The sequence below is a fragment of the Nycticebus coucang genome, chromosome 8 (genome assembly GCF_027406575.1).
Source record: "Nycticebus coucang isolate mNycCou1 chromosome 8, mNycCou1.pri, whole genome shotgun sequence".
NCBI classification, from domain to species: Eukaryota; Metazoa; Chordata; class Mammalia; order Primates; family Lorisidae; genus Nycticebus; species Nycticebus coucang.
The window spans coordinates 126,753,440-126,765,940 of record NC_069787.1 but is presented as its reverse complement, the minus strand read 5'-3'; the positions used below and the strand labels follow the sequence as shown (position 1 = coordinate 126,765,940).

The window sequence follows — 12,501 nt, the reverse complement described above, 5'->3', positions numbered from 1 at the left end:
GCAAGAGACAACACTGCAAGTAGCCAATATCAGGAGAATTGGTTCTGAGGATTCAGGAATATCTTCTAGGAGCCAGGGAAAAGGATATTAGCTAGGCCTAAGAACCAGGAGCAGGAGTGAGAGGAAACACAGAAAGTCTCCCTGTATGTGTTGCCTCTGCTTCTGTCTACATAGCCCATCAGACCTTTTTGTCCCCTCCTCCCACAGTTTATGTGCTAGAAATTGACCTGTATTAACATCTTCGAGTGTATATCTTGTCTATTCAAGAGACCAGTCAGACAAGAATCTTAGTCCCAATTTTAAACACCTCCCCAGAGAAGTGATCACTGGCTCAGCCTAGGTTAAGTACACATGGCTGATATAATCAGATATGTCTGGGCAGGATGGGGTAGGTTATATAAACATGGCTGCCAGGCTCTAAGGCAGTAACTATATGTATTGCTGGTGAGAGTCAGGTCTTAGTAAATGAAGGAGAAAGAGGAGAGAGGCAATCGACCTAATGTTGCCGTTTGTGTTTCAAAGCCAGTTTAGCCTAATTTACCAAAAGCTTTCAGTTTAATCCTCTGAGAGATTTTTTTACGTGAACTAATTTCTGACTTTTTAATGAAAGGCAATGCGAAAATTAGAATTACATTTTTGGATCTGTTATAGAACCAAGTTTGCTAGAAGCCACAAAGTATAAACTATAAGTGAAGGAACTGTGTGCTTCCTTAACAAGACCTTGCTGTGCAGAATTGAGAAACTAAGCAAACAATACAACATATTTCTATTGTAGAATTTACTTTTATTACTTTGAAGCTTTTAAAAATCAACACCTAACACATAGTAGATGTTCTGTGAAAGTTGCATTTTAGTGGATCATTGTGTTTACAAAAGATATTGTTTAGTTTTTAATGACATATTGGTGCAGCATTTTGACTAGTTCTTTAGTAGAATTGATCTAGTCAGTCACTTTGGTTGATGTTTTGAGAGGCAACTTTTAAAACTTCTAAATCTCTGACTTTTAATTTGTTCTTTGGGTTTTTTTATTTTAAAAGTCTAGTTTGGTTTAAATTGTGGTTGAGCTTTGGGAAGAAAAGTTTGCCAGAGGACACAGAGTCACTCATTCATTCATTCAACAATTATGTCTGTGTGCTAAGTTCTATGTGATACTCTAGCTATTCAGAGAATAATATCCTTGTCTGCTCGCAGAAGTACCTCACCCTCTATTCAGAGTACTAATATGTAAACAGATGATTAAATAACCATAATTGTTCTGGAGGAACAGAGAAGAACCAGCATAACAGTACATTTTCAGGTAAATCTGCACTTACTTTTGATGAGGCTAAATTGGTTTAACTAAATTTCTTCTCTGTGGTTTAGTAATTTTAAAATGTTATAAAACAATCTTTCTTTTAAATAGTCAGGGATCATATGATTTTTTTCTTTTATTGAGAAGCACAAATTTTAATTTGCTTTTTTATGATATTGGAACCTAAAAATCTAGATTTAAGTGTCTATGTCTAGTAGTACATAGAAGTATTCCAAGACATGCGTGTACAGTCCTCTGAGAATGGAGCTAGGTCATAGTCTAATTTTTTTATGTTAGGAAAAATGATAGTATAATTTTGATGCTTTTTCTATAGTTCACCTAAGAGAATGTTAAATGCATATTTTATTTGTATCATAAACCGATATTGGTTCTTTTTCTTTTAACAATCACTTGTTCAGTAATTTAAAATGTTCAATAGCCAAAGTAACAGTATTAGTTAGTTATTGTAGTATAAAAAAATCACCCCAAAACTTGGTTATATGAAATAGCAACAAGTTTACCTTTATACTTTTACCGTAAGTATAAAGGTCATATGCAAATTGTTATAAGTGTCTAAGAGCTCAAGGAATGTTGCTCTCATCAGTGTTTTTGTAATCTACTGGAGAATTAGCTTCATATAAACAATACAACTAGGGACATAGTAAAATAAAGACTGATGGTGAGCATTAGGTATGCAAGATCTGACAATTAAGTTCAGAAAATGATCCTAGGAAAAAAGCTACATACCTTATGCTGCGTATCACTATAGTCACCTCTGAACTATTCCCCTTGGGAAGCTATGCAATGCCAGTGCCTAGTCTACCCTTCAAAGCAACTTTGGAACTCACCTATGATGGCCATCAGAGCTGTTGTATTACCCTTATGTCCTGAATGTCATCAAAATGTCTTCTTTTCAATATTGTCTATATCTTCAGGTAAAGAAAAAAGTCACTGAAGGCCAGATCAGGTGTGTAGGGAGAGTGTTCCAATGCAGGTATTTATTTACTGGCTAAAAACTCACTCATAGACAGTGGTGTGTGAACTGGTACATTGTTGTGATGCAAGAGGCATGAGTTGCTGGTGAAAAATTCAGGTCATTTTCATCTAACTTTTCATGCAGCCTTTCAGCACTTCCACATAGTAAACTTGGTTAACCATTTGTCCAGTTGGTACAAATTCATAATGAATAATGCCTGTGATATCAAAAGAGGTTTGATATCACATTGTTTTGACTTTTGATTTAGACTGACAGGACTTTTTTCATCATGGAAAATCAGCTGACTTCCATTGTGCACTTTTGCACTTTGATGCTTTGTTTCAGGGTCATATTGGTACACCCAGTCTTCCTCAGCAGTGATAACAGCTCAGAACGTTGTCTTGCATCTCCAAAAAACAAGTTGACTATAGGCTGTAAGGTTGGATGAATAGAAAGGTAGAGATTATTTATATAAGTTCAGTCAAATAAATTAATCATTCTTCTAGCAAATATATATGTTATATCTGTAAAGTGAAAGAAAATGCATTGTGTTTTTTTCCTTACTCTTATTTATATACCCAAGAATCTCTTTTGTTGATGCTTATTGATATCTCTAGATAATTTTCTCAAATAGGTTCTAGGAGAGGTTAAAAAAATAAAAAAAATCTATTTGCCTATACTTTCATGATTTAGAATGTATAAGAGATATTTTAGTTACACTGTGTGTTTAGTTTCAATTTTTAGTGATATTCTTGAAATATTATAATCAGAAATCTTTAGATATAAGAGATATAGAGACTGAATAGAGTTAAAAGTAAGATAGAGGTCTTTGTTTTTTGCTACAGAATCTTTGTGTTTACCTGTGCAGTATTATTTCTTAAAAGTAATACTGTAAACTAAAATGATGTAAGGTTTTTGAGAGATTTACACTGTTATATCATGTTATTCTATCTACCTTGCACTTTAAGAGTTATGTGTATATCTTCTGTTCAGTACACTATAATTTATTAATAATTCCAAAACAGAGATACATTCTTTTAAAAATTATCTTAATATTTTATATACCCAATTTTTAATTTCTTTAACTTTTTTATCAATAAATCAATTTTTCTTTTTTTATTCTTCCCCAGTGGTCATATACTTTAGAAAAACCCAACACTGGCAGCATATTTAATATTGCATGGTCAGTTGATGGCACTCAGATCGCAGGAGCCTGTGGAAATGGACATGTTGTTTTTGCACACGTGGTGGAGCAACATTGGGAATGGAAAAATTTTCAAGTTACACTAACGAAAAGAAGGACTATGCAGGTATGATTATATTCCAAGTTTGTTTAAATCTGCTGCTTCTCACATTAGTTCATTATACAGAGCATGGAGTTATCTTTATTAATTATATTTATTCAAGTTTATAAAAATTCATCCATGTTAGAAATATTTTAACTATACCATTAGTCACTTTTTCATAATATAAGACAAGAACTTTTCACTGGAATGTAGCCTGAATACCCAAAGATACTTCAGGTGTGGGTTTAGGACAGGGTAAGGGAAATTTGAGGCACTTTGAAAATAAATGGATTCATTTAAGAAAGGACAGAATAAGCTAAGACATATGGGAGCACATTAGATTTAAGTCATGGAGCTGACTTCATGGTCAACCAGGCAGGCTGACCTGCTAGTTACTGACAAGTTTCACTTGTTTTACTTATTTATAATGGAGTGAATTTCTTTAAATTAAAAAAAAAATTTTTTAAGAATTACCTAAGGCAAGTTAAAATGGAAAAATGGTAGGAAGTTCTTATTGGGAGTTAGGAAGTATAGGTTCATGGCTGTAACAAAAGATAGATTTAACAAGAAAAAAACATACAAATTGAATTTAATGTAAGTTTTATGTGACATAGGAGCCTTCATAAGGAAATGACGACCCCAAGGAAGAGTTAAACCTGTGTGCTCGTATAATAGGTTTGATGAGGAGTGGACAATTGTGGAGAAATGTGATAGGGCAAAAAAATTGTGATCTAATGATAACAGGCCGGGAGAAATTTAGCAAGACCTGTTTAGACTCTTTTCTGTGTCACCGTGTCTTCAGAGATGAGCATGTTCTTTTCCCCCAGGTATGGGGAGGGCACCTCTTCTAGGAGGGTTTTATTACTTACTTAAGAGAAAAAAATTAAAAAAAATTCTTCCTAGGTTTTACGACCTGCAGTAGGGGAGAAGGGCAGCAGGAGGCCAGAGTGACCTTCCTGCTTCTGTTTTCTTAAATCCCGTTAGCTTAAAATATTCAACATGCCATGCTGCCATATTTTAGGATAGTGTGTCCTCAACCCCATCAGAGGAAAAACAGGTAGTTTTGAAGTGAAATACTTTCTAGATTAATATGAGAAGGTTGGGATGTGGCAATGGGAGATGAAGGAAATGTTTTACAGATCAGAGAACATCAATGAGAGGGGTGTACTAACTTGTAGCTTCTTAAAGGGTACAGGTACCCTCGCCTCTAGCCTGGCACCTTGCATAGATTATATGTTCAACAGATACATTACCAATTAGAAGAGGATGCTAAAGACAATGTGCTAATGCAAATCCTCTCCCAAAGAAAGGGAGACTCCACCTTTCTTTCTCCTCTTTTGTCTGTATCAGTTGCCTCTATCTTCAGTATTCATAATGCACATTTTTTTAATTACTGTAAAAATTTGGAAGCATGTGTCAGGTGATTTCTTGGAAGGTTTATTCAAATATTCTGTTAGTGCAAGTATCCAGATTTTTTTAATTTGGACAATGACACCAGATTCATAATATTAGGTACATTATACTTTTTCTTTATTCTGTTTACTTATTTTACATTAAAATTTTTTTTTATTTGGAGAATTTATAACATATACAAAGTAGCACAATGATTCATCCTCCAGCCCCAATAACTGTCAATTTTTGATCAAGCCTGCCCATATCTACTTTCCCTCTGCATTGATTATGTTGAAGGAAATTCAGACATCATCTTTTGTCAGTAAAAATTTTAGTATATACAGCTAAAAGATAGGACTCTTTGTTACAATAAAACTATCTTATTATGTTATGTAAAACGATGATATATATTATCTTACATATAGTATACTATAAATACTATTATCATACCTAAAGAATAATGACAATTCTTTAACGTTATCAAACATCCAATAAATGTTCAAATTTCCAGTTGTCTCCTACATATCACAATTTTTTAAAGTTTGGTTTTTTGAAACAGGATTTAAAATGGTTTACATAGTTGCAATTGGTTGATGGTTTACATAGTTGCAATTGTTTTAGTCTGTAAATTTCCTACCATCTCTATATTTTCCCCTTGTAGTTTATTTGTTGAAGAAACCAAATTATTTGTCCAGTAGAGTTTCTCACAGTCTGGACTCTGCTGATTATACTCCCGTGGTGCGGTCTGACATGCTCCTGTCTTCTGTACTTCCTGAAAATCAACGGTTGGATCTAGATGATGGCATAAATATACATTTCGCCTAATAAGCCTAAGAAGTAAAACATTACTGACATTGTGTGCATAATAAAGAATACATTGAAGTTCCTTCTAACCAGTTGATTTGGGGCACGATCATTATTATATAGTGCATGGCAGCCAGCTAATATAGTATTGCTAAAGTGCTAGCCTTAAGTACAAAAATGCCCCAAGATGAGAACGTACCTAAGAAGAATTTTTGTTTCATAACAAAATGGAATAATCCTAGCAATTATCTCATCTTGGGGCATTTTTGTACTTAAGGCTAGCACTTATTTTAGCAATACTATATTAGCTGGCTGCCATGCACTATATAATAATGATCGTGCCCTAAATCAATAGGTTAGAAGGAACTTCAATGCATTTTTATGTGACATAAAATGAACCAAATTATCCCTGTACTTATCTAATCTAAATTATCTCTGTACTTAAAACAATGTTTGTAAATAATGTTTGAAAGCTATAGAACTAGAAAACAATTTTTTTTTTTGAAGAGATTTTGCTCTCTCAGTGATTATAAACATTTACCTGAGTTTTCGTTTTTGTTTTGAATTTTTGGTAAGTTGGGCCTATTCGGTGTTTTTTCTTACGATGATTTTACTCATTCAGTGGATATTTATTGAGTGATCCTTACTTGGCAGACATTGGGCTAAGTGATGGGGAATATGAAAGAGGGAGTAAGGCAGATTTGGTCTCTGTTCTCATGGCCTTCTTATGAGGCAAGGGAGTAAAGCAGAGCTAGACTCTGTCCTAGTAACTCTACAGGCATTAGCCAGGGAGTCTGTGTCAAGTATGAAAGCTACTAATTGCTACCCCGACTGCAGCAGGTGTCTCTGTTATCTATATGCCCTTCGGAGGGTACATGCTGGACCTATGTAGTAACCTTGTAACTTCCCTAACTTTCTGTCATTTTTGAGGACAGGTCCCTGTACCAAGGGCACGGACCAATCTGACTTTTCCCTGAATCATAGGACTTTCATGTGCACCCAAGCCCTAAAATGTATAAAAGGAAGGCCAGAGATTGAGTCAGTGGGCTCAGTTTTTGGGACACCAGTCTGCCTAGTCTCCCAGCTGGTGAATAAAGCCGCTTCCTCTTCCAACTGGTGCCCAGGGTCTTTTGTCTGCGTTGGCTCTTGCTACTCTTAGTTTAGTACCTTCAAAATATTATTTTTTTTCATAAATTCAACTGAAATGGATTTAAAGTGAAAAATGAAGGCTAAGAAGAAACTTAACTGACTCATGTGAAGTCAGGAGATAGATTGACAGGCACCATCATTGTTTTAGAGCTCAAATAATGTCAACAGGACTTAATCACTTCCTCTTCCTGGATCCTTCTTTTCTTTGTCTCGATTCTCCTTTTCTTTATAATTAACTTTGTCTTCAGAAAGGCTCTCTCCATTTTGTAGCCTTGTTAGCTGACATTCTGTCAACTTTAAGTTCTGTAGATAGAGCAGGTTTTCGCCCTGTTGTTCTAGCAGAAGTCTCAGGCTTGGGTCTAGTGCATTTAGTCGGGGAAGAGGGAAGGTAAGATGAGACAAGCCCAGATGAACTGCTTAGTCACTGAGAGTAATGGGAGGAATGGTTTCCCCATGCAAGATCAGTGCATGTTTACCAGAAAAGATACTATTTGATTTTGGACAGACAAAAAATGACAGATATGCACTATAGTTTTTCCTTTGGCTGTTTAGCAGCTAAAGTAACAGTATCAGTTAGTTACTGCTGCATAAAAAATCACCCCTAAACTTGGTGGTTTGAAATAGCAACATTTATCATCTCTTAGTTTCTGTGGGTCAGGAATGCAGGCAAAGCTTAGCTGAGTCCCCTGTTTCTCAGTCTCCCAAGGCTGCAATCCAGTTTTTAGTTTCATCTAAAGGCTCGACTGGGGGAGGATTTGCTTTCAGTCTGACATGGTTGTTGGCAGGATTCAGTTTACCAGGCCTTTTGGACTGGGGGCCTCAGTTTCTTATTGACTGGAGGTTGCCTTTAATTCCTTGTATGTGGCCTCTTTGTAGGGCAGCTCACAATTTGGTGGCTCGGTTTGTTAGAGCAAGAAAGTGGGAAGAAAGTGGGTTTGTAAGAGCAAGAGAGAGTGCAGGGAAGACTTAAGTCACTATTTTTTATAACCTGAGCTCCAATGTGACATCTCATCACTTCTGCCATGTTCTACTCACTAGAAGTAAGTTACTAGGTCCAGTCCACAATCAAGTGGAGAGATGTACACAAGAATCTGAATACTAGCAGGTGGAGATCATTGGGAACTGCCTTCTCAGCTACCTACTACACAGAACACACCCTTATCGTATATGTACAATTCAGAAGTGCACTACTTAACTCGTGTAGCTGTCTGTATGCCATTGAAAACAGACCCATCCCCTCCCTAAAAGAAGAGAACCTTGATTTGTGCGGTTATTACATCTAGCTCCAAGTCTGTAGCCTGGAAAACTATGAACAAATGCAAGTTTTAATTCTTCTCCTCTCCTCTCTTCTTCCCCATATTCTGAATTTACAATGATGAAGGGAGAACAGGGTGGCTGCAGTGAAAATAGTTTGGAAAATGGGAAAAGGGAAAACAACACACAGTCGTCACCAGTTCCCTAGCTAAAATCCAGCTGGCCAGGAATAGCCTGAGAACTGTCTTTCTTAGCAGTAGAGTTAATTGCTTGGTCCATTTGGCAGCTCTAGTTTGCTTTTCTGGGAAGACTTCCCTAGGCATTTGGGAGGATTCCCTTTCTGAGAGCTGTGCTTTTTAGCAGCCCATTTTCTTTTGTTGTGAGGTGGGGTCAGTAGGGACTGAACAAATTATGTTCTTTTGTTTGCCTGGTTTAGAGTTTTACAATTCCTTAGACCCTGAATTGGCTTTTGGTTGATTTGTGTTTCATTAACCCAGAAACCAGTGACCATGTTGAGTCATGACTGTTAAATCTATACTTTGGCAGTTGGTGTTGCTGTTGCCCTCCAGTTCCCCTGGACCTCAGGTTTTATGGGACACAATAGTCTGGAGTGACTTAATCTGTCTCATCCTATAGGATACAGCCCAGAGGATAACTCTTTCCAAAAGATACAGTTGATGTCTTTGTTAGAAGGAAGCGCCTAGATGGGGGCAGGTGGAGGGGTGAGGCGTTTCTGGGGTCTCAAGCTTACCTGTTCTTTCCTGCCGCTTTCTCTTTAGCATGGTCTACAGATGTGGCTTTTAAAGTTCAAGAATTTCTGATTCTTAGTCACTTTATGTCTTGTAGATCAGCACTAATAATTGTGAGGATGAAATGTGCTAGTGTATAGAAAGCAAATAAATATAGTTACTGTTATAATTATGCGATTGTAGATATGTACGGAATTAAAAGAGTGATTTGGAAATGTGCAAACAATTTTTATATTTATGTCAAACTGAGGAGTCTAAATATTGTGCTCAGGTAGAAGTGTTGGGTTATACAAGTATCAGATTAATCCTGGAGCTGCCCTGAATTGAAGAGAGTAAGGGTACTTTTAAATGTTTTGTTTTTGACAGATAAAAACACTTCAAGAGTTTATTTACATTGAGGTTCCTAATTCAAATTTAAGGTTGTAGAATTTTACTGGATTATTTTACATGCAACTTTTCCCTGACAAGAAAATTTTGGTTTCTAGGGTATTATATTCTAAAATATAGTTTAAAAATAACAATATTAATATTATTCTAATCATATGTTACTGAATGCTGTTTATGATTTCTTGATTTTTTTGAAATAAGCAAATTTATATACTTTATATCCTTCCCTTTCTTGATAAAAGGTGTCCTGTACACCCTGCTCTGTATCTTGCAGTTTTTTACTTTGTAGTATATCCTGGGAAATCATCCTATAGATGATTATAGATCATCTATAGATGATCATCTATAGATCATCCTCATTCATTTTACAGTTGTATAATATTCCCCTATGTGAATGTACCATCATTTAGTCAACCTATCCACTGTTAAAAGACATTTGGGTATTTCCAGTTTTTTGCTGTTACCAATAGTGTTGCAGTGAATAGCCTATTCAAATGTTATTTCATAGTTTTGCTCGTTTATCTTTGGGATAGAATTTTAGAAATGAGAATGCTGGTCAAAGAGTATGCAGGCATGTATGGAATTTTGCTGTCTCTTGTCATGGTAATAATATTTTGGTGGGAATGGGAGTTGGGGAAATGATCGTAAAAATATGATGTACCCGTTTTAGGCTGTTTGGACTGCTATAACAAAATACCATACTTTCCATAGTTTATGACAACAAAAATTTATTTCTCACAATATGGGAGGCTGGGAAGTCTCAGACCAGGGTGCCGGCAGATTTGGTGTCTGGTGAGGGCCCACCCTCTAGTTCATATATAGTATCCTTCCTTGATGGAAAGGGCAAGACAACTCTCTGGGGCCTCTTTTATCAGGGCAGAGCCCTCATGACCTAATTACCTCCCAAACCCCCATCTACTAATATCATTACTTTGGTGATTAAGTTTCAGCATATGAATTTTGAGGAAACAAACATTAAGACCATGGCAATGCCTGGTAAGTATAAATACTTTGAAGAATGGGACATGATCAAGCTAAAAAGCTTCTGCACAGCTAAGGGTGTAACAACTAAAGCAAACAGACAGCCTTCAAAATGGGAGAAGATAATCGCATGCTGTGAATCTGACAAAGGTCTAATAACTAAATCTACAGAGAATTTAAATTAATCAACAAGAAAAGAACAAACAACCCCATTTATAAGTGGGCAAGAGACATGAATAGAAACTTCTTTGAAGAAGACAGATGAATGGTCAACAAACACATGAAAAAAATGTTCATTGTCCCTAAATCGTCAGAGAAATGGAAATCAAAACCACTCTGAGATATCACCTAACCCCAGTGAGAACAGCCCACATCACAAGATTCCAAAGATGCAGATGCTGGCATCAATGTGGAGAGAAGGGAACACTTTTACACTGCTGGTGGGATTTCAAGCTAATACAACCTCTATGGAAAAACGTATGGAGAATTATCAAAGAACTAAAGTAGACCTTCCATTTGATTCCACAATCCCATTCTAGGTATCTACTCAGAAGAAAAAAAAATCATTTACCACAGGACATTTGCACTAGAATGTTTATTGCAGCTCAATTAACAATTGCCAAGATGTGAAATCAACCCAAGTGCCCATTAACTCTTGAATAATGGTTTAATCAACTGTGATATATGTATACCATGGAGTACTGTTCAGCCATAAAAAAGGATGGAGGTTTTAGGTCTTTTATATTTACCTGGATGGAGTTGAAACACATTATTCTTAGTAAAGTATCACTAGAATGGAAAAGCAAGTATCCAATGTATTCAATACTAAAATGAAACCAGTAGATAACAACACACCCACATGAAAGGAAAATACAAGTCTATTGTAGTGAAGGGAAGGGGGGGAAGGAAGGGAAATGGGAGGCAGGAGTGGGATCGGCAAGTTCTCAACTAGTATGCACAAAGTAAGGGTGTACAGTACACCCCCTAGGTGTACTGTAGGGCTGAACTACAACTTAAACTTTACTTTAGAAACAAAAATACGTAACCTAAACCCTCATATAATCCGAAATATTGTTTAAAAGGAGTTTGACTTTTTCTTCCTGTCTTTCTTTCTATAACCTTTATTGTTCACTAATGCTGTAATGCTCTATCACATTATCTTTAGAAAAATGATACTTTAAGGAGCATTTAAAGAAATACTAGATGGGGCTCAGTGCCCGTAGTACAGTGGTTATGGCGCCAGCCACATACACCAAGGCTGGCAGGTTCAAATCCAGCCCAGGCCAGCTAAACAACAATGACAACTACAATAAAAAACAGCCGGGTGTTGTGGCAGGCGACTGTAATCCAAGCTACTTGGGAGGCTGAGCAAGAAAATCACTTAAGCCCAAGAGTTGGAGATTGCTGTGAGCTGTGACGCCACGACACTCTACCGAGGGTGACAAAGTGAGACTCTGGCTAATAAAAAAAAAAAAGAAAGAAAGTTTCTTTCTTTCTTTCTAGCTGGTACGTGGGGTGTGGTGGCTCACGCCTGTAATCTTAGCACTCTGGGAGGCTGAAGTGGGTGGACTGCCTGAGCGCAGGAGTTGGAGACCAGCATGAGCAAGAGGGAGACCTCATCTCTTTAAAAATGGCAGGTGCCTGCAGTCCCAGCTACTTGAGAGGCTGAGGCAAGAGGATCAGTTGAGCTGAAGGAGCTTGAAGTTGCCGTGAGCTGTGATGAAGCCACAGCACTCTACCCAGGGCAACAGAGTGAGACTGTCCAAAAAAAAGAAAGAAAGAAAGAAATGTTAGCTGGTAGGATGTAATTACATTTTTGTTTTCAGTTTTTCACCTCTTACTACATAGTCTTACCCGTTCTGCTATTAACCAGAGATTAAGTAAATTGAACTTAGCCAATATTTTTCTTAAGGTTTTGTACTTTATTCATCAACTTCAAGGTTTTTGGCCCATACTACCAAATGTTAAAACCCTTACAAACAATTTTTTGACTATGATAGGCACATCTCCCTTGGTCAGGGCTTAGCTTTCTTCCACGTTACCTCTGTGCTTTTGTCTATGGAAATACCTTTTCCCTGTGTGCAGCTTGGCTTTTTCACTATGCAATTTGTTTGTTTGCCAGTATCTCCTACTCCACTTTTGATTTTCAAAGCAATTATGTGGGGTTCTTTTTTGGAACTTAAATTTTAAAGTATACTGTTACTGTTTTGGGCAGACGCCAAATTCTGTACA

General features: G+C 36.7%; 1 protein-coding gene across 1 annotated transcript in view; it reads left to right on the top strand.

The window, feature by feature from the left end:
- Nucleotides 1-12,501, top strand: part of IFT80 (intraflagellar transport 80) — a 114,329-nt gene that overhangs the window by 49,688 nt on the left and 52,140 nt on the right. The window contains exon 7 of the mRNA XM_053598854.1: nucleotides 3,398-3,577. Within this exon, the coding sequence (XP_053454829.1) occupies nucleotides 3,398-3,577 (180 nt within the window). The remainder of the gene's footprint in view (nucleotides 1-3,397; nucleotides 3,578-12,501) is intronic.